Source organism: Ictalurus furcatus, chromosome 22 (genome assembly GCF_023375685.1).
Source record: "Ictalurus furcatus strain D&B chromosome 22, Billie_1.0, whole genome shotgun sequence".
NCBI classification, from domain to species: domain Eukaryota; kingdom Metazoa; phylum Chordata; class Actinopteri; order Siluriformes; family Ictaluridae; genus Ictalurus; species Ictalurus furcatus.
In genome coordinates, this window is record NC_071276.1 from 4,667,462 (window position 1) to 4,690,131 (window position 22,670).

At 39.2% G+C, this 22,670-nt stretch overlaps 1 protein-coding gene and 1 pseudogene across 4 annotated transcripts; both read right to left on the reverse strand.

Moving 5' to 3' along the window:
- Positions 1-1,188: 1,188 nt before the first annotated feature.
- Positions 1,189-22,641, reverse strand: LOC128599347 (chemerin-like receptor 1). 4 transcript variants are annotated; one of them, XM_053610887.1, is made up of 2 exons: positions 22,433-22,641; positions 1,189-4,393 (listed from the first exon to the last, which is right to left on the reverse strand). In XM_053610887.1, the coding sequence occupies exon 2, from the start codon at positions 2,582-2,584 to the stop codon at positions 1,535-1,537; it is 1,050 nt and encodes a 349-aa protein (XP_053466862.1). In that variant the 5' UTR covers positions 2,585-4,393; positions 22,433-22,641; the 3' UTR covers positions 1,189-1,534. The 4 variants fall into 4 exon arrangements, with proteins under 4 accessions (XP_053466862.1, XP_053466864.1, XP_053466861.1 ...); XM_053610889.1 differs by lacking the exon at positions 22,433-22,641 and having other exon boundaries at positions 1,189-2,598; positions 4,274-4,948; XM_053610886.1 differs by lacking the exon at positions 22,433-22,641 and having other exon boundaries at positions 1,189-2,620; positions 4,274-4,948.
- Positions 11,791-15,274, reverse strand: LOC128599345 (chemerin-like receptor 1; annotated as a pseudogene).
- Positions 22,642-22,670: the final 29 nt, after the last annotated feature.

Genomic DNA, 22,670 nt, shown 5'->3' on the forward strand with positions numbered 1-22,670 from the left:
AATCAGAAGAGCGTGAGAGTCTATGAGTGAAACAGTTAAAAAATGTATGGAAAAAGGGATTCGGGACTGATGGTGTTTTAGCTTTTTCTGCTGAACAGGTAAGGCATTTATATGTTCTGTAGCTGCTTCACTAGTGAATGACACTGAGCTGATTTATTCTCTATGTGGAATTTTTATCATTACCTACTTGTTTTAGCTGGAAGCTGTTTGTGTGTTCCTCTGTATTTTATTTCAAATTCAGTTATATCTGGTGAACGTGAGTTATCCGTGATGTCTGCTCCAATTTCATGCCAAACATAATTAATAGGCTACTGCAGTTTGCTTTGAAATATAGGAACAATGCAAAAAATGAAACTATAATTAAACTGTATGTAAGAGTAATTTGATTACAGAAATTTAAAATAATCCATTAACCTGAGTGCTGTCAAACAGGAAGAAAACTGACCTATGCTCAACTAAATTAGCACCACACCAAAATTATACCAGCAAATTATATCCCATAAATGCAAAACTATGTACTGTACTCAAAATAACACCGCATGCAGTGAAACAGGAATGTTTTAATGTAGAATTAAAGGTACAAAATCAAACATGAGATACAGAATATATATTATATATATATATTATATATATTTCATAAGCACTGCCATAAACATCACAAACTAATATATAAGATTTTAACATGAAAATTACTTATAAAAAAATTACAGAATTATTTAAAATTAAAAAGGAGAAAAATAATGCAATCACATTTATTAGGTGTTAATGCACAAATTGTATTAACATATGGTGCAGAGTGAATATCAAATAAAAGGTGACTTAAAACTCTCATTTGTAAGTCGCTTTGGATAAAAGCGTCTGCTAAGTGAATAAATGTAAAACCAATCTGAGAATAAGTATAATAATCTGAGAATAATTATAAATAGTGACATAGAAGGTGACAGTAAATGCTCTTGCATACATTTACAGGCAACCTTTTCAGAGTGAGATAATTTCACAAGTATTTTCCTTCCTAATAAAATTGTATTAGTCCTGTAGAAGAGCAATGACTATAATTACTGACAAGAAGTGCTGACAAGTCTTTTTTGCGTTTAAAGACAAACATATCGTACATTTCACATCCATTTATATTTACATCTAATGCTGTGGAACATCTGTGAAACGAAGCTCCTGTTACGTTATTACAGCTATAAAACTATAGCTATATAAACAAACCATTCCCAAACCATTCTCTCTTTTTTTCTCCTTTTATATTTTCTTATTTTTATTATACCCAGTCATGTTTTATTCCTTACGTAATTTATTTAAATAAATAAATTTCATAACCTGAAGTAAATGTAATTCTGTGTAAATGTTTCTTTCCACATACATTCTCTTAAAACAAGGATTATTTTGCATTGAGATTATTATTCAGAATTATACAAAGTGCTGTTTATTTGTATTTCTTTAGTTCACTGTTATTAAGCTGGCTGTTAAGAAGCAGAAATTAATTCCTCTTTTTGTTCATATGGAATTCTTTAAAGGCCTGATAACTTTAGACTGTACTTGAAAGTTTGCCGTCTCCTGAGTTAGTAATAGACGTCCCTTGTAGTGTACTCCGGGCTTCCTCCTCGAATGTGCTCTCAATCTTAGACAGAAGTGCATAACATTTACTCTTTAAGTCCTTTCCCATGAACGCATAAAGCAACGGGTTCATAAAACTGTTGGCGCTGGCAAGAGTGCTTCCAAATTTTTGCCCGATAGGGAGGATATAGGCATATTTTAGGTTTAGTTCCAATAAGTTAAAAATGTGATAAGGCATCCAGCAAATGAAGAAAGCAGCTATCAGTGCTGTCATGATCTTAAATGGCTTATTGGACTTCGCAATCTGGTTATTTTTCAGCTTTAGGGTGATGAGGACATAACAGATGATGATGATCAGTAAGGGGATCACAAATCCAAAAATGAATCGGCATACCACTACAGCAATATGTTCTTCATCGTGCGAATAGTTGTAGTAACAGACATGTTTTGAGTTGTATATTGTTATATCTCGGAAAATGGCCGGTGGCAAGCTAAGCAATGCTGAGTTAATCCAGGCTAGTGCAACCATCACCAAGGCCCTGCGTATGGTGCGCTTGTTTTGTGCCCATACAGGACACATAACCACAACACAGCGATCCACGCTAATGATGAGGAGGAGGAAGATGCTGCTGAACATGTTGAGGGACAAAATAAAAGACGTAAACTTGCACATGAAGCGTCCAAAGTCCCATTCACGTTTAACATTATAGGCAATGGATAAGGGCAGGAAGGCACAGAAGAGGAAGTCAGACACAGCGAGGCTGAGGTACCAGACAGTGTTGACTGTTTTCTTTATCTTAAACCCTGCGATCCAGATCACCAAACCATTTCCAGCAATACCAAGAGCCATAATAATCACATTGGCTATTGCCAGTAAAACACAGATCACGTCAGTGCAGTGTGCTGGAGCCACTGTTGAGGGCACTATTGCTGCAGATGAATTGTCCATTTTATTATCAGCTCCATTATATTCAGGGTAGTCATCTGCTTCATCTGTAGTAGAATGTAAGACTGAATCCATGATGATGTTTGAATCTGTAAAATGGAGACAGAATAGCTGAAAATAAAATGAGTTTTATTAGCAAAATGAAGAAGACATATTGGGTCATGAATTCTGTGTTTTGTTGAAACATGTTCATTTCAAAGGGCATTTCACATTGCGTTAGGTGAACACTGTGGCAAGCACCCTCGCGTGTGACTGGAATCTGAAGTTTGTGTAACATCATGCCTATTTATAGGCCTGCCGTGATCAAGTGATGTGGCAATTAAGTGTGTCACGTGATATATAAACGACACAACGCCGTCAGCCTTATTATCTTCAGCTAGACTGCATGCCGGTCGTTTGGGTAACGAAAACAAAACGATGCTTCTTTCCCCCCTCTATCTTTTCTCAAAATCTCTGGACTTTTCTATCCCTTTAAAAAAGAGAGAAGGAAAAAAAGAATGAGCGAGAGAGAAAAGCATGAGTGAGAGAATTCAGGAAGTATGTTACACCTTGCTCCTGTTTCATCACGGGGGGAGGATGGACACACTTTCTGTGTTAAGAGTTTAGGGTGGAGTATGCCAGGGCAGCCCTCGAGAGGTCTGACTGTTCACATTGTGAACACCTTACAATTAGGCAGCTCCGCTCGCGACTCGCTCTCTTCTTGGAGAAAGCAAGTTGGGTTTCAGAGCCTCGCGGATCTGGGCCCGCTGCTGCCAAGGCTGGCTAATGGCTCAAGTCCTGGGGATCTCATATGAATCTGGAAGAGGAGCCAGAGATGAGCGCTGCTCTATCTCTTGCTCTCTCTTCCAGGTCCGGCTCGTGTTGTGACTCCTCCTTCCGCTATGGAAAGCCAAAAAAAATAAAAAAAATACACAAATGGGGGAAAAAAAATTCCTCTCGGGGGGAGGGAACATCTGGGTTCACTCACTGAGGACAACTGAGGGACTCGTACATGACTATTACAAAAGGTGCAAACATTTAATGATGCTCAAGAAGGTAACAGGATACATAAAGAGCCAAGTGGATGTAAACTTTTGAACAGGATGATTGGTGTAAATTGTTAGTATTTTGTCTTCTGGGAAACATGTAACTATCTTATTTAGCATCTGAAGGGCAGTACTAAATGGGGAAAAAATGATCTTTAAACAAAATAATAACAATTTACACCGATCATCTGCTATGTGAAATAACTTATTCAGGACAGGACTAAATAAAAAACATGGGATTTTTATGATCCCTCTTATTTTGTTAACAGTATTAAAATTTAGCAGATTCTGCAAAGGTATATATATACATCAGTAGTGTGGTTCTCAAAGTAAGTAAGTCTAAGGAAGCATAGCCAGGAGTCACCCACCAAATAATCTGGTGCTGTCAAAGTTTTTGCATATATGTGCACCTGATTTAGTATCTTTCTCTCTCTCTCTCCCTCTTCATATATGATATGAAATGCTTAAATACATATGCAGTGCTTTATCTTACATTAGGTGGTTTAAGACACATGTCTTAGATAATTTTTTTCCATTTAGTACTGCCCTTCAGATGCTAAGTAAGATAGTGACATCACCAGACATGAATAAATTTCACATGCAAATTATTAAAATTGAATTCATCTCTGCAGAGAGAAAGTGAAAAAGATCCTGATAGACTTCTTAATAGAACCATATACCATAACACTCAGGCTTTCACTCATATCTTGGGTTCATTTTATCACGAGCAATGACTCACCTTTCAAACGCCTTCTTCAGTAAAGTATTTCAGAGCTAAGAGTTTTCCAACTCTTGTTCGAATGGTGCAGGTCCAATGTTTTGGACGATTCCTGTCTTTCAAGTCTCCTTTGTTGCAGTTCTGAGAAACCAAATGTGAGCTTATAATCACACAATTCTCCACCCACCTGCTCTTAAGCAACAGGCCAGGGTGGTTGCAGTGCTGGGGTCAGATAAGAAGAATGATTTATTTATTTATTTATTTAAATGCAGAACTAACACGCACACACATACACACACACACAGACACAGCAATGCAACAGTATGAACTCTGAATAAAAGAAATGGGTTAATTCCTCCTACACAGCAAATTGAGCAGAGTTAAATTTTTGGTGTTGATGAACACAGAGTCAATCTATCTCTACTTGGAGTTGATCTAACTCTGCATGTTGTCTAAACTGTTAGCTTTCACACTGTACCACAAAAGAGTTGGTGTCAAAATGGAATGTTATAACTGTTTTCTAGAAATCAACTCTGATAGTGTCACCGCTATGGTGGAACGCACCATTAGGAGTGACTGACCTAGATCAGACTGGTCGCTGATCTTTCTGGCGGGAGTTAGGTTAATAGACCCCTCCCTTAACTCTAGTGGAATGCACAGCAGGTGGAAGGAAGGATATTTTGTGGAAGAAGACTTTTGGCATTGTGTCGGTAAGTAACAATTTATTAGATGACCCAATGTGTGCTGTTGTTATACACAGATGAAAATACGTATTTATACTTTGGTATGATGTTTATAGTCATTGCAAGGAAGAGCAACAGTAAAGCTAGAGCCGACAAACTAACGTTACCTAATGTTAACGTTAGCTAACGTTATCATTAGCTCCTAATTAACTGTCTGGCAAGCTAACGTTAGCTAGCGTTTGTTTCTTCTACTTTTGTACGGTTTCTGATTACTGGTCTATAAGTGAACTAAATGGAAATCTCGTTGAGTTTGCAAAGTTTGCCAATGTCAATTATGTGACGTTACATCAGTTATGTTAACAGTCTTTTGAAGAAGAGAACAGCTAAAATTAGCTAGCTAATTAGCTAAAGTTAGACAAGAACCTGCCCCCACACAGCAAAATCCCCAGTGTTGATTTAACACCCAGAGTGTTGAATTTACACCATACAGTGTTTATATAAGTCCATTGGACACAAATGAACACTCTGGGTGTTAATTCAACACTAGGAATTTTACTGTGCACGTTTATCTGCATGGAAGCAAAGATCCTGATATGAGAACTGGGCATATCAAACTTAAATTCAGATTATCAGACATGTGTTGGTAGTTAGTTTGAAGTTAGGAAAGTAAATTTGAAGGACTCATTCACAAGAGGTTTTTCATGCATGCTAAAGGCACTTTCACTTGGGAAGCCAGACTGCTAGTATTCAGTTCATTTTCAATGGGAAGTGGGCAGGTTGGTGGCGGTAACATTATGGCAGACTCGAGAGAGTTGCTCTAGTGCACAAAGAGCACGTCCGCCCACCTCCAAAATCTACAATGTTAAACTATAGAGGTGCAGGAATTACAGCCAAACCAACTGACAAATGAATGCGATTGTCCTCAAATTATCAATTTTCGTCTCACTTTTCATAAGCAAGCAATAATCTACCTGACAGACAGAAAATGTGCTAAATTTGCTGATGTGTTTGTTGCATGTTTTGACATGAATTCACATCGCGCAATGCACTTTTGTGTAACAATGTCTTGTTTTAGAGAGGCATTATAACTTTCGGCTACTGTTTGGACTGTGGAGGCCTGGCTTGGTTAACAAATAGTTATTCTATATCCTTTTACAGGAAGTGTTGGCGAAAGTGGAGATAGAAGGAGTTCCACAGACTGATGAAGTCTTTCAATTTGAGAAGTTCCTTCAAGAAGGTTTGTAGTTTATTTATGGGAATATTTTTGCATTTAATGTTATCACTGTAGTTGAACATGCAATATTGCAGATTCTCTAAATAAACAGTTTGCAAGTGCTATAGTGTTAGCATATGAATTACAAAAATGGTTCTGTCAGCAAACAAAAATCATCTCCATGCCTATTTAATATTGTATTATCACAATGTACTGTACTTTTTATTCTCCTAGTAACAGATAAGTTTAGTCTGCAGCCAGACAGATTCAGTGAGGGCCAGCTCTCAGTCACTGATGTGTCAGGAACAGAGGTGGTTGGAGATGTCTTTGATGAACTTCAAGGTCCCTTTACCAGTAATGGGTAAGGATGTGACGGCATGGGAAAAGGCAGGGGTTTGATGAGGTATCACAGGCATTGTAAACTAAGAGGCATATAGTGTGTTGTCTAAAATATCTTTTTGAGGGACCACAAACTATTATCATTTGCTATACTATTGATCATTATGTTAAGTACATCTTACTCGTATATGGAAAGTACTTAATGGAGATAATATACTTTATATTTTTTTTTATGTAACCATTCAAGTATTTGTTGAAATGCTTTTGTTACTTATAAATACATGTACATTTAAATTGATTTTATTCTGTCTGCGATTTTGTAGATCTGGATGTTCAGCTTTTCTCAGATCAAGCATCCTCCTCTGTACTGACTCCACTATCCCCAGCTTCATCCCATTCATCAGATTCCACAATTGTCCTTGAGTCCACAAGAAAGAGGAGGAACCCAACAGGGTTAATGGACCGGAATGAAGCAAGACAGGTAAGCTTTGAATAAATGCATTTAAAATCCTCAATTACGTAATTGTTTATTATTGATACTTATCTGTAGAAGTGTTTTGTAAATGTATTCTCGGCATAAAGGAAAGGCATTAAAAATCCTCTTAAATTTCCCTGAGCATGTCATAACAATGTAGGATGTTTTGGCAGAAAGCTGATTGTGTTCTGAGGACCAATCCAAAGGGTGAGGAAATATTCATGGAGTATGAAAAGACCAAAACACTAACAAATGCCACATGTAAACAGATGGTGAACGTCCTGGTTGCAGACATGTTAGAGCTACATTGGTAAGAATTGGAGGTCACTTCCCTCCCTTTGTCATCAGAACAGATTCATGTGGCGCAGCTAAAGAATGCAATTCTGTGTTGTTGGAAAAGGGGCATTTATCCTTTAACTTCTTGCAAAACATACACGCTTGCAAAGTAAACTGATTTATTTTTAAAGGAGGATTATATCATCAAATGATTATATCATAAGGGCCAGTTATGCACTGGGAATTGACACTTTTTCCATACCTCCAAGATCCTTTCTCCAAACATGGATATGTAAGTTCTTGTATTCTGTCTGAAAACCCAAACCAGTGTGTGTTTTTATATTTTCTTCCCTTTTATAGTTTTAATGTTAAAATGATCTTGTTTTAGATGAGTGTTTATAGGTTGCTCAGCTTTGTATTTTCCACTTGTTTTTGTAATGGTATATAGTCATTGTGTGAACTTATTGCATTGAGTAATTCATTCTTGAAGCCAAACTCTGTTTGGGTCTTTTCTTAAACAGGAACACTACTATGATCCTGAGGGTAATACTGGCTTCATTGCATGGAGGATCAAGACAGTTCAACGTAACACCTGTGCTGGCTCCCGGTGTCATTCCAAGACTGTTCTTCAGGATGGTCCAAACACCAGATGAGAATCTCTGATAACCTGTCAACAGCTATTTGGTGAGGAGTGCAGGGAGGCGATATCTACAATCCGACATTCCACTGATACAGAGTGGTCTCTGTGGTCAAAGAGAAGATGAGAGTGACTTTCCAGTATCGACAGAAGATGGTCAGTGAGGATGCATCATCTTCAGTCCTGGATTTGTTCCCTAGTTTCCTTGATGTACCTGGATTGGTAAGAAAATCTTTAGCTTTGGAAGTAGTTTTGAAAAAGGAAATTACCTTCTCTGTAGTTATTAAATGAGTTCACTGGTACAGTAGAGAAAGGAGTTGTTCGATGATCACCATAACACCAACAGGCCGGTCCAAACTGCGAAATTCAGTGTTCTTTTATATCCCAAATGTATGCATAAATAACACAGCAGATCTTAATTTTTAGTATTTGACCTTTCACCCATTTATGTCCGTTTATGTTTAAACCTGTATAAACCTTGTTTATAGATTGACCAGGATTTTTCCATGATGTTTGGTGATGAAGTGTCTCAGAAGTTCTGTTTATGTAAGGAGTTAAGTAATGAGAATATTCAAAGAGAGTACATAGTGCCCATTTGTTATATTTAGAAAGACTTGACCTGAGGGGTCAGTAATGTTAACGCCCTAAAAAAATAAAACTTGGGGTTTTTTTCTTCTTTATTTGACTTTTAGATTTGTAATCATTTAAATGTAATTTTAATTGTGAAGTAGCATATTAACACTTTATAGTGTTAGAGGCAACTCATTTTATAGTATGCAATTAACACTGAGAGTTAATGAATTGCTCCTATGAGAATTAATTTCTAACACTACACACTGGTGTTGAGAAATTAACACTTGAGTATTGTTAAATTTCAACTATACAAAGAGTTAATGTGAACTCTATTAAAGTGTTAAAATACCAACACTTTAAAAGTGTTAAAATGACACTGTTGAGTGTGGACCCCTCCGGACACTTTAAAAGTGTTGAAATTAACTCCAATAGAGTTGACTTGTTTCTGTGGATTTTGCTGTGTATTCATGTGCAAATTCATGTGATATGTCAAGAAAGACAACATTATTACTGTTAGGGTTGAGCAGTGCATTATTTCATGAGGTCTCATCGATGGTATAATAAAGACACGCACGCAAGCACGCATACACACACACACACACTTAAAATCAGATAGACAGCTGAATTTGCTCTACTTGGTTCATGCTGTGTTCTGTCTGAATACCAAACATATACAGAAAAGTTGTAACCCGTTCACTCAAACTACCAAACACAAAACCTTCTGTTGTCTTACCTTTTGTGTAATGGGTACTTTGATTGGAAAATGCGTGCTTTATCCATCTACTTATAATTTTGTTTGTCCAAATGCAGTTTTAGGGGGCCAATTAGGAAGGTGGAAATAACGCCAAATAACAATCTGCCGATTTATTTCACATGCGCCGTCTCTGTCACTGCTGATGACGTGTTAGGGACTTGTCGAAGAAGCAGATTGAAAAATGACCGTCACTGATACAGCAGGCTTGTGCCCTGAGAGGAACAAGGTGTTACAGTATTTCCACTGTCTCTTATTTACACTCCCACCTTCACAAATATGCCGGAAATTCCCCAGACACTGGAGGGGCTTCTGTAGAACTATTTCCATAATTATTGTTTATAACTAAGATTTCGACAATTGTAAAGCAACCTTGGTGTCATGTATCATGAAACTCTGGACTCCAGTTCCCATCAGCCACTGCACTGCACTACATGTCACATGACCACCTGCACCTGATTCACGTTTCTGTTAACGAGCACTCTTGTGTATATATAGCCATTATCTGCAGTGATTCTCAGTCTTTCGTTGTCTTAGACTACCATGTTCCCATGTTTTGTTTCATGCCACAGTATTTTGCCTAGTTGTCTTAGTGTCTATGTTTTGTATTTGTTTATGTAATAAATGTTATCTGACTGCGATTGCTTCCGAGCCCATCCTTGATTCATGACAGAATGAAAGACCTTCAATCGGAAGCAGCAGTTCGCCAAGATGGACGACTGGGGCGTCAGGATGCCACCAATGTTAGTGGAGTACTTTGCCACGCTACGCCAACAGTCGGAAGATTACCAAGCTGCACTACGAAAGCAGCAGGTCGCCAGGAATTACCTGGGCTTCAACTTACCGCCTATGTTCATGAAGGACTACGCCATGCCACGCCAACAGGAGGAGGAGTCCAGGTACAAGGGGGAGTCTGTGGTCGGGGCTAATACCATCTCCCGCCCTCCCTCCCCTATTATGGCTCTCATTCAGCCTGCCCACTCTGCTGAGTACGTCACTCAGCTTTCCTGTTCAGCCGAGGACGTCTCTCCGCTTTCCTGCACTGCCGAGGACGTTGCTCCGCCTCCCTGTTCCGCCGAGGACGTCGCTCCGCCTCCCTGTTCCGCCGAGGACGTCGCTCCGCCTCCCTGTTCCGCCGAGGACGTCGCTCCGCCTCCCTGTTCCGCCGAGGACGTCGCTCCGCCTCCCTGTTCCGCCGAGGACGTCGCTCCGCCTCCCTGTTCCGCCGAGGACGTCGCTCCGCCTCCCTGTTCCGCCGAGGACGTCGCTCCGCCTCCCTGTTCCGCCGAGGACGTCGCTCCGCCTCCCTGTTCCGCCGAGGACGTCGCTCCGCCTCCCTGTTCCGCCGAGGACGTCGCTCCGCCTCCCTGTTCCGCCGAGGACGTCGCTCCGCCTCCCTGTTCAGCCGAGGACGTCGCTCCGCCTCCCTGTACAGTGCAGGACGTCGCTCCGCCTTCCTGCTCGGCTGTGGACGTCGCTCCGCCTTCCTGCTCGGCTGAGGTCGTCGCTCCGCCGTCCTGCTCCGCTGAGGTAGTCTCTCTGCCGTCCTGCTTTGTGGAGGACGTCGCGCTGCCTCCATGTTCCGCTGAAGACGTCGTTCCTCTTCTTTGCTGTGTGCCGTATGTCACTCCCCCTTCCTGATCCATGGAGGACATTGTTCCCCTCTCATGCTCCGCAGAGAGCATCGTTCCTCCCTTTTGCCTCGCGGAGAACCTCGCTCCTCTCCCTGGCCTCACGGAGAACCTCGCTCCCCTCTATGGCCTCGCGGAAATCTTTGAGCTTCCCTCGGGCCTCGCGGAGAACTTCGCTCCCCTCTCCTGTCCTGCAGAGGAAGTTGTCCCGCTGTCCTGCCATGTAGACTTCGCTCTGAGCTCCAGGCCCGCTGGGGGCGTTGCACCTTTTTTTTTTGCTCTGCTGAGGAGGCCGCTCAGTCTACTGGTTCTCCTGGGGACATTTTGCCCAGGGGGCCTGGACCGCCAGATGGAGGGGGTCCATGTTTGGGCGCTCCGGGAGTAGCACCCTTGGGGGGGGGGGGTTTCTGTCATGTATCAGGAAACTCTGGACTCCAATTCCCATCAGCCACTGCACTGCACTACATGTCAAATGACCACCTGCACCTGATTCACGTTTCTGTTAATGAGCACTCTTGTGTATATATAGCCATTGTCTGCACTGATTCTCGGTCTTTCGTTGTCTTAGACTACCATGTTCCCATGTTTTGTTTCATGCCACAGTATTTTGCCTAGTTGTCTTAGTGTCTATGTTTTGTTATTTGTTTATATAATAAATGATATCTAAGTGCGATTGCTTCCGAGCCCATCCTTGATTTGTGACACTTGGGTTTGAGAATGGTGCGGTATAAATTAAACATGAAGATGGTGAGTCAATAAATCTGTACAATGTGATGTACTGAACAAGTCCTTCAAATATTACCTGAAAACCCATTTCCATTTCCAGTTCTTCATATCATAATACATGTGCAAATCCAACCAGCTACACTTCATGATCCCTTTAACTGGTGTGTCACCCAGAGGAGAATGGGTTACCATTTCAGGGAAAGTTTCTTCATGTCATCTAAAGGAATCTTTTTTTTTTATTGCCCCTTTGGATTGTTTATTAGGGATCTAAATCTGCAGCTGAATTTATGTAAAGCTGATCTGTGGCGATACATATTGTTAAATGTGCTATAAAATTAACACTGAATTTAACAGAATCACTTTGAGACCAAAGGATTATTCAAAAAGTATATTTCATATGATTGATACATCATATGTACAAATGAATCAGGATGTGATTTTCTATCTGTTTTATAGTTCCAGGTCAAATCAGATGTGAGTCGATGCTCTGGCATCCATAGAACTGCAACGGGATAAATAGCGGCTCATGGTGCGCCCTTCTTCTCCTATTGCATTCTCGATCTTAGACAGGATTGAGTTCTTAAACTTCTGCCTGAAATCATTGCCCATGAAGACATAGAGAACTGGGTTGAGGAAGCTGTTAGCTGAAGTGACTGCGGTTCCGATCTTGAGCCCAAAGGCTATGATGTCATTGGGGAGGCTCTGGTTCAGTTCAACCAGCACAAATGTGTGGTACGGCAGCCAGCAGATGAAGAAAGTCCCGATGAGAGCGGTCATGATTTTGAACGGCTTTGTGGACTTCGCCATCTGGTTGCTTCTCAGCTTGAAGTTAATGACTGAGTAGCAGACAACGATGACCAGGAAAGGTATAAGGAACCCAAAAATAAACCGGCAGATGGCTATAGATTTGTGGCTGTCCTGGCTAAAGTAATTATTGTGGCACCGGGTTCTGCCTAGGTGGTGCTGAATGTCACGGAAAATAGTGGACGGGATACTCAAGGACACTGATAAGTCCTCATGCATGGGTTTATCAATGAAGCCTTCCTTATGGTACGCTGATTCTGTGCCCAAACAGGGAACATGACAGTCATGCAGCGATCCACACTGATGATGACGAGAAGAAAGATGCTGCTGAACATGTTGAACATCACAAAGGAGGTGAACCTGCACATGAAAAGTCCAAAGATCCAGTCAGATGTGGCTATGTAAAAGGTGTTGAAGGGCAAGGTGGCACAGAATATGAAGTCAGAAATGGCCAGGCTGAGGTACCAGGTGGTGTTGACCGTTTTCTTCATCTTTAAACCTGCAATCCAGATCACCACACCATTTCCCACAACCCCCAGCACAATGATGATCACATTCACAACCAGCAGCAACATGCACAGAATCTCTCCAGAGCAAAATTCGTGTCCATTGTGAGACATATCCACGCACGTTTGGTTATCATCCGTGTAGTTTGCATAGTCCGTAGATATGTAATCTAGCATGAAATCAGTCGTGTCCATGATTTTTCCTACATTCTCTTGACTGTCCATGGAATAAAATAAAATCACATGCCACGAGTGAACCTTCTGATATCATTGACACATTTGAATGGCCATGTAAAATGAAGCAATGTGATAACATGAAATTAATAATGACCTTATATGGCCATGGGCGTTGTTTCGTCTCAGCACAGCTAGCATTTCTGCTATTGTCAAGCAACTGTTTGACTCCGAAGCATGTCATATCACAGCAAACCAGTGACTACATTTCCCATCCTGCACTGCGGCCTACAACCGTGGCCACCATGGACTGCAATTCCCAGAACACTCACATTCATTCTAATCACGCACACCTGCATCCAATTCACAGCACTCACAACCACAGTATAAAGAGACTGTTTGTACACAATAACTTTGCGAAGTATTGAGCGTATTCACCGTGCCAAGCTTTTGTTCGTGTTGCATTTCATGGTTTTTGATCTTGTTTCTAGTTTCTCATTCTCGATTCTTGCCTTGCCTAGTTTATGCCTGTTTGCCAATCGCATGACCCGTTGCCTGTTTTTGACCACGCTATTGTCTCATGATTTGGATTTGTATGCCTGCCTCGCTTTATTAAAAGCTCTTATCTGCAATTGCATCCGTCCTAGTCTCCATTACGTTACAGAAAACAACAGCGCTCCACCTTCGACACATTCACTGAGAGTAGGCTAATGGCTGAGAGGCAGGAATTTGTCCAATAGTTGCTGCAAGCCTTTTATAATCAACCAATTGGTGTGTAAGAAGGTGGGAATTACAGAGCAGGGTTAAAGCGATGCAACCATGCGCACACATGGTGCAGTATTAGACCATAAGCACATCATAACGAAACTAAAGCTGAATCCCGTATATTTGCTCAAATTTAGAAATCCCGGCCGACGCTTTTTTAAAGCCCAAAAAAGAGGACGTATGGTCACCATAAAAAAAAAAGGCATTTCAGAGGACAATTTGTGTTAATTTCTACCAAATTTAAAAAAAAAAATATTTGCACATTCATCAGAAGGTTTGCTTATGTGAGTCACGACTGGCAAGAGAGAACCAGAACTATAAATCAAGCAGCTGTGTAATATTGTGTTATGTCAAAAAATTAATTTCTTTGGTTTTAAATATAAAAATTTTATCCTGATAGTATTCCCATTTTTTACAAAAATGTACTTATAACCTGATTACTTTATTTTTTGACTTAACTGTAACCAATTACATTTACTACCAGTTTTTTGTATCCTGATTACGTAACACATGTATTCCGTTAATCCCCAAGCCTGATCATTTTCTATAACAGCATCTTTAACTGTAGTTCTGGCTGAAATTCAAATCACAGTTTTTATTTTAATGTGCTCACTCTAATACATTATAGTTTCTATACTACAGTAACAGAGGGACTTGTATGCAGATGCTCCACATAATCTAAGCCGAATAATAAATAATAAATGGAATAAGAAATACTTGATAATTTCTATAGAACCAACTTACACAGGGACATAAACTGTCCCGACATAAATCCACATAAACGTATTAAAAATGTGAGTAATTGTTGAAATGGTGATGTTTTCTGTGAGGAGGCTTTTATTTAGTGTTTTAGGAAGCATTTTATTTAGAATTTGGTCACCTATTTAAGGGTGAAAATGTCAGATGACCTACCTTACATTTAATCCCCGCTTAAAATCACACACCTGGTAGTAAACCAAGTATTGCTTCCAGTACACACATATTTTTGTAAGGCTTTAAAACTCTATTTGTAGGCTGAGACTGAAAGAGACGTGATGTCACTCCTATTTTTTCGACAGAGCCTCAGAACCCCAGTCAATCTGAATGTATTTTCAATGGATTGAGTGTAATGTAATACTAATGATGACTATTAGCTGTGTGATGTTGATTGATGATTTTATTTTCGTTATATACTATGTCACTGTGGACAGACTTGGCTTTCATTTCCTCAAAAAGTGGAAAAACATGTACTACAATGTACTATTTTTGTACTTGCCTGAATGAGGCTCATGGGTCCTCGATAATAAACAGCTCTAAATGCAATCGCATTCTTTCTGGCATGACCATATGCTGAAATACATTACTAATCATATAATACATTCATACAGTATAAGGTATCTGTGTTACAATAAACAAACATCAAAGCAACGCTGAGGAAAAATAAAAAATACATTTCTGAATGCACATCTAGTTGTTTGTAGGTGGCAGTTTCCTTTTAAATCAGCTAGACATTTTTATCCCAATTACTTTTTACATAGCTGCACTAGTGTAATGAAGGCCCATGAAACAGTGAGTGACTTTTTTGGTAAAATAATAATGATAAAAATATATATTTTTGATATAAACTCTATAATGTGATGTGAAGCTGCTGTGAGTCACCCTGACAATCCTGTAAAAGAAATTCACAGTCAGTGCTGTGTCAGGGGTGTTGGGACAGTAACATTTGTATGCATACATCATAATCCAACATACAGTGTATGTTCTATGCAATGTATGTTATATTCGCATTATATGTGTATGTTATATGTCATACTTCATCGCACTCCAACTTCAGGGACAAAAGTCGTCTGACTTCAGAGTGACAGACAGGAGCTGGTAGCCAATCAGAAGAGCGTGAGAGTCTATGAGTGAAACAGTTAAAAAATGTATGGAAAAAGGGATTCGGGACTGATGGTGTTTTAGCTTTTTCTGCTGAACAGGTAAGGCATTTATATGTTCTGTAGCTGCTTCACTAGTGAATGACACTGAGCTGATTTATTCTCTATGTGGAATTTTTATCATTACCTACTTGTTTTAGCTGGAAGCTGTTTGTGTGTTCCTCTGTATTTTATTTCAAATTCAGTTATATCTGGTGAACGTGAGTTATCCGTGATGTCTGCTCCAATTTCATGCCAAACATAATTAATAGGCTACTGCAGTTTGCTTTGAAATATAGGAACAATGCAAAAAATGAAACTATAATTAAACTGTATGAAAGAGTAATTTGATTACAGAAATTTAAAATAATCCATTAACCTGAGTGCTGTCAAACAGGAAGAAAACTGACCTATGCTCAACTAAATTAGCACCACACCAAAATTATACCAGCAAATTATATCCCATAAGTGCAAAACTATGTACTGTACTCAAAATAACACCGCATGCAGTGAAACAGGAATGTTTTAATGTAGAATTAAAGGTACAAAATCAAACATGAGATACAGAATATATATATATATATATTTCATAAGCACTGCCATAAACATCACAAACTAATATATAAGATTTATGTCAAAACAGACATGTTTTGAGTTGTATATTGTTATATCTCGGAAAATGGCCGGTGGCAAGCTAAGCAATGCTGAGATAATCCAGGCTAGTGCAACCATCACCAAGGCCCTGCATATGGTGCGCTTGTTTTGTGCCCATACAGGACACATAACCGCAACACAGCGATCCACGCTAATGATGAGGAGGAGGAAGATGCTGCTGAACATGTTGAGGAACAAGATAAAAGACGTAAACTTGCACATAAAGAGTCCAAAGTCCCATTCACGTTTAACATTATAGGCGATGGAGAAGGGCAGGAAGGCACAGAAGAGGAAGTCAGACACAGCGAGGCTGAGGTACCAGACAGTGTTGACTGTTTTCTTTATCTTAAACCCTGCGATCCAGATCACCAAACCATTTCCAGCAATACCAAGAGCCATAATAATCACATTGGCTATTGCCAGTAAAACACAGATCACGTCAGTGCAGTGTGCTGGAGCCACTGTTGAGGGCACTAATGCTGTAGATGAATAGTCCATTTTATTATCATTGTCATTATATTCAGAGTAGTCACCTGCTTCATCTGTAGTAGAATGTAAGACTGAATCCATGATTTGAATCTGTAAAATGGAGACAGAATAGCTGAAAATAAAATATGAGTTTTGTTAGCAAAATGAGGAAGACATACTGGGTCATGAATTCTGTGTTTTGTTAAAACATGTTTTGTATTGTGAATTTTATATGTGTGAATTATATATGTATTCTCCTTATATATACACAGTTGTGCGCAAAGTTTACATACCCCTTGCAGAATGTGCTAAATCTCAATACTGTTAACAAAATAAGAGCTCATTAAAATCTCATGTTGTTTTTTATTTAGTTCTGTCCTGAATAAACTATTTCACATAACAGATGTTTACATATAGTCCACAAGACAAGATAATAGCTGAATTTATAAAAATTACCCAGTTCAAAAGTTTACACACCCTTGATTCTTAATACAGTGTGTTGTTACCTGGATGATCCACGACTGTGTTTATGTTTTGTGATAGTTGTTCATAAGTCCCTTGTTTGCCCTGAGCAGTTAAACTGTCCACTGTTCTTCAGAAAAATCCTCCAGGTCCTGCACATTCTTTCCTTTTCCAGCATATTCTGAATATCTGAACCCTTTCCAACAGCGGCTATAAGATGTTCAGATCCATCTTTTCACACTGAGGACAACTGAAGGACTCATACACAACTATTACAAAAGGTGCAAACATTCACTGATGCTCAAGTAACACAATACATTAAGAGGGGTGTAAACTTTTGAACAGGATGATTGGTGTAAATTGTTACTATTTTGTCTTCTGGGAGACATGTAACTATCTTATTTAGCATCTGAAGGGCAGTACTAAATGAAAAAAAAAAGAGCTTTAAACAAAATAATAACAATTTATACTTATCATCTCTTATGTGAAATAGTTTATTCAGGACCGGATTAAATAAAAAACAACATGAATTTTTTTTATTTTGTTAATAGTATTAAGATTTAGCATATTCTGCAAGGGGCATGCAATTTTGGAGCACAACTGTGTACATATACACAGACACACACATATATATATATATATATATATATATATACACACACACATACATATAATAGGGATGCACCGAATGTTCGGCAACCAAAATTATTTGGCCGAAAATAGCAAAAAAAGCACTTTCGTTTTTCGGCCGAATAAGTGAAAAGGCCAAATAAATTTAACCGAACAATGACGTGTTTGATGACGCGACCAAATAGCCTAGCAACCAGAGTGAGACGCGCAAATTTCACGACCTCCACTTCTGGCAGTGCACTCAGAGCGATGAGGGGGCGCGCGCATGCACGAGCTACGTGCACGAGTGCATGCTCTTCAGATGTTGACAACCGTGACATTGTTTACTTTGGACACGTGCATTTGTTTTGTTTCTGTTCCGGAGTATTCTGTCACGTCGCGAGACGTAAGGGGGTAGAGTACGGAAGCAGGTAAAGACGTATTTATTTAATCCCTAATTTTAATAATATTTTAATAAATACGTCTTTACCTGCTTCCGTACTCTGCATAACATTAACAACGTATCTAGCTATACTATATCTACTATAATACTCTGTGAGGTGTACAGGGACGTGAGCGGTATATATCCCCAATATAATCAGTCATATAGAACCGATTATAACCATTTTTTGCACTCTTGTCAATGCACTTTTTAATGCACTTTTTTTGTTGTAGGCTACAGAGTGTTACATTCTTCCAGCAGTCAGTTATAGGCCTAACATAGGCTATTCAAGGGGGGCTCAAAGATGACCACATCAAAATATTTTTATTTTACTAATTTATTTATTTAAAGTTATATTGTGCCTTGTTGGTAGCCTATGCCTGCTGGAATGAAAAAAAAATGTTCAGTGTTAAATAAATATTTTGTAATTGTAGTTTTTGTAATTGATTTACAAAATAGTAAAAAGCACATTTTGACTATTTAATTTATGCAATGATGAAAAAAATGGCAAAATGAATGGAAAAAACACGAAAAAACGTGTTCGGTATTCGGCCAAGTTTTTCATTATGTTCGGTTTCAGCCAAGAATTTTCATTTCGGTGCATCCCTAATATATATATATATATATATATATATATATATATATATATATATATATATATATATATATATATATGCGTATGTATATATAAATATATATATATGTATATTACACATACATACATACATACACACACACACACACACACACACACACACACATATATTTATATACATACACACACATATTTGATTATATCTTTTAATGTGACAACACCGAAGAAATGAGCAAGGATGGTTACTTTTTTAGTATTATTAAGTCATATGCTAATAATTTATTATTGAATTTTTAATTAGGGATGAATAAGGTTTATCTTAATAGATGGCAGACTTTTAAACAGCAGTCACGTAATGTATGAACCACTTGGGGGTGTACTCATGAAGGAAGATAATTGACAGCGAGGTGGTGTGATACAGACTGATGCGAAGCTGAGTTGATGTTATCACAAACTTGATTATTTTCCAATAACAGCATGTTTTTTTGGAGAAAAAAATTATTTATTAAAGAATGACATTATACCTTTTGTCCATTTATATTTACATTTAATGTTGTGGAATGTTCATGACAAAAAAAATCTTCTTCCTCATTCTTGTTATTGCTTCCATTATAACAGCTATAACCAATTATTCTATCAATTATTCTAGCCTATGTTTTTTTCCTGTCTCCCACATTTAATAAGACAAAAATGAAGCTGATTGCATTATCGAGAACTTCCCAGAGTTACAAAACATTAATTGACACTGGGGACTACTTCCTAAAACACTAAATAAAAGCCTCCTTACAGAAAACGTCACCATTTCAATTACTCTGTTACGAGACGGCGAAATCGGCGCGGCAGCTCACGAAGTGTAGTGCCGCCCAGGGACGTGGCGGAGGAGGACTACACTTCCCAGTCATACCCGCGCTCGAGTTCGCCGGAGTTCTAATTACGAACACCTGTACACACCTAAGGTTATATAAGGGCCTCCCTAGCATGAGCCGCTTGCGAAGTAACCGCTCAGCAGCCTCGTCTCTGTTTGATTACCAAGCCGGTTTCATTATAAGTGTTTTCCCTGGTGCTCGACTTCACGCTCGTCTCTCACTACGCTTTTGCCTACGTCCCTGATATACAGCTTACCTGCTCGGTCCCGAGTAGATTCTCGTCCTGTGTTCAGTCACACGCCATCTCTCCGCTCGCCCGCGCTTGTCTCCGTCTACGCTTCGTAACATACTCACATTTTTAATCCTTTTATGTGGATTTCTGTCGGGACAGTTTATGCCCCTGTGTAAATTGGTTCTATAGAAATTATCAAGTATTTCTTATTCCATTTATTATTTATTATTCGGCTTAGATTATGTGGAGCATCTGCATACAAGTCCCTCTGTTATTGTACTATAGAAACTATAATGTATTAGAGTGAGCACATTAAAATAAAAACTGTGAATTGAATTTCAGCCAGAACTACAGTTAAAGATGCTGTTATAGAAAATGATCAGGCTTGGGGATTAACGGAATACATGTGTTACGTAATCAGAATACAAAAAACTGGTAGTAAATGTAATTGGTTACAGTTGCATCAAAAAACAAAGTACTCAGATTTCAAATGCGTTTTGTAAAAAATGGGAATACTATCAGGATAATTTTTTTTACATTTAAAACCAAAGAAATTTAATCTTTTGACATAACACAATATTAGACAGCTGCTTCTGGTTCTCTCTTGCCAGTTGTGACTCACATAAGCAACCTTCTAATGCATGTGCAAATAATTTTTATAATTTGGTTGAAATTAACAGAACTTGTTCTCTGAAATGCTTTTTTATTTTTTATTTTTTTATGGTGACCATACGTCCTCTTTTTTTTTTGGGCTTTAAAAAAGTGTCCAGCCAGGATATCTAAATTTGAGAAAATATACGGGATTCAGCTTTAGTTTCGTTATGATGTGCTTATGGTCTAATACTGCATCATGTGTGCGCATGGTTGCATCGCTTTAACCCCGCTCTGTAATTCCCACCTTCTCACACACCAATTGGTTGATTATAAAAGGCTTGCAGCAACTATTTGACAAATTCCTGCCTCTCAGCCATTAGCCTACTCTCAGCCAACGCACGAAGGTGAAGCGCTGTTGTGTATGGAGTCAAATAGTTGCTTGACAATTGCAGCATTTGCCAGCTGTCCAGAGTCGAAACAATGCCCATGGCCATGTAAGATAATTTTTAATTTCATGTTATCACATTGCTTCGTATTACATGGCCATTCAAATGTGTAAATGATGGCAGAAGGTTCACTCATGGTATCTGATATCTTACTTTATTCCATGGACATTCAAAAGAATGTAGGAAAAAATGTCTGACGTGAGCAGAGTGAAACCAATTTTGTCTATATACAGTATCTCACAAAAGTGAGTACACCCCTCACATTTGTGTAAATATTTGATTATATCTTTTCATGTGACAACACTGAAGAAATGACACTTTGCTACAATGTAGTGTACAAAGTAGTGAGTGTACAGCTTGTGTAACAGTGTAAATTTGCTGTCCCCTCAAAATAACTCAACACACAGCCATTAATGCCTAAACCGCTGGCAACAAAAGTGAGTACACCCCTAAGTGAAAATGTCCAAATTGGGCCCAATTAGCCATTTTCCCTCCCCGGTGTCATGTGACTTGTTAGTGTTACAAGGTCTCAGGTGTGAATGGGGAGCAGGTGTGTTAAATTTGGTGTCATAGCTCTCACACTCCCTCATACTGGTCACTGGAAGTTCAACATGGCACCTCATGGCAAAGAACTCTCTGAGGATCTGAAAAAAAAGAATTGGTGCTCTACATAAAGATGTAGAGATGTAGCCTAGGCTCTTTTTTTGTTTGTTTATTTTTTTGTATGCAGAACTAATCTGTCACATCAGTTAACCAACATATCTCTATCTCAAACACACGCGTGCACACACGCACACACACACACACACAGGCCCGGATTGGCTAATCGGGAGCACCGGGAGAATTCCCAGTGGGCCGGTCTGTTTTTTGAGCCGCGAGCCGATGTCATGGCACTGGGTTGAAATATGGATAATGTCTCTAGGCTGACTGCACCATTTTACCACAGCCCCACTCTTTTTATTTATTATTTTCCCACAGCCCACTCGAAGAGTGCAGTTTAATGATGACGTAATTATCTTTTGACTCGCCCGACAGCGGCACCTTGCTAAAAAAGAAGTTCAAACTGACGCGGCCAAATGTACAAAACTGAGCAGTTTTTCCACCAGCACACCAAATCAAGATGATGAGATGACTGGTAAACTAACATTAAGATAGTTAGGAGCTTTGTAAGATGCCAGCAGCCGTGCAAAACAACGTTGTCTGCAAACCACCGTTCATGTTTATGTATCAAACTTTTTCTTGAAGCTCTTCAGCAGCAGCAGCCTCTATTGCTCATTGAGTGAATATAAGAATTAGAAGAATTAATATTGATGAAGAGTATGGTGTAGGCTAACCACAAAACACAAAACGTTCTGTTCTCTTACCTTTTGTGTAATGTTAAAGAGTCCTTTCAGCTTTCAGTCCCCCTTTCAGCTGTTTTTGAAAAATGCAGCTGAAATGCATGTGGATGGCTGTGTGAAGAAGGGAGGGAGAGTGGAGGTGGCAGGGAAAGGCAGGGGAGGAAGACGGAAAGGGGGCGAGCCTTAGTGAGAAAAAGTTTGCAGATGAGACAGAGGACTTCTCTCCTCCTGAATCCCCAGGGCAAAATGGAGACACAATATA

Excerpts from the sequence above, each read along its gene's own strand:
- LOC128599347 (XM_053610887.1), bottom strand. The coding sequence starts at position 2,584 with ATGGATTCAGTCTTACATTCTACTACAGATGAAGCAGATGACTACCCT.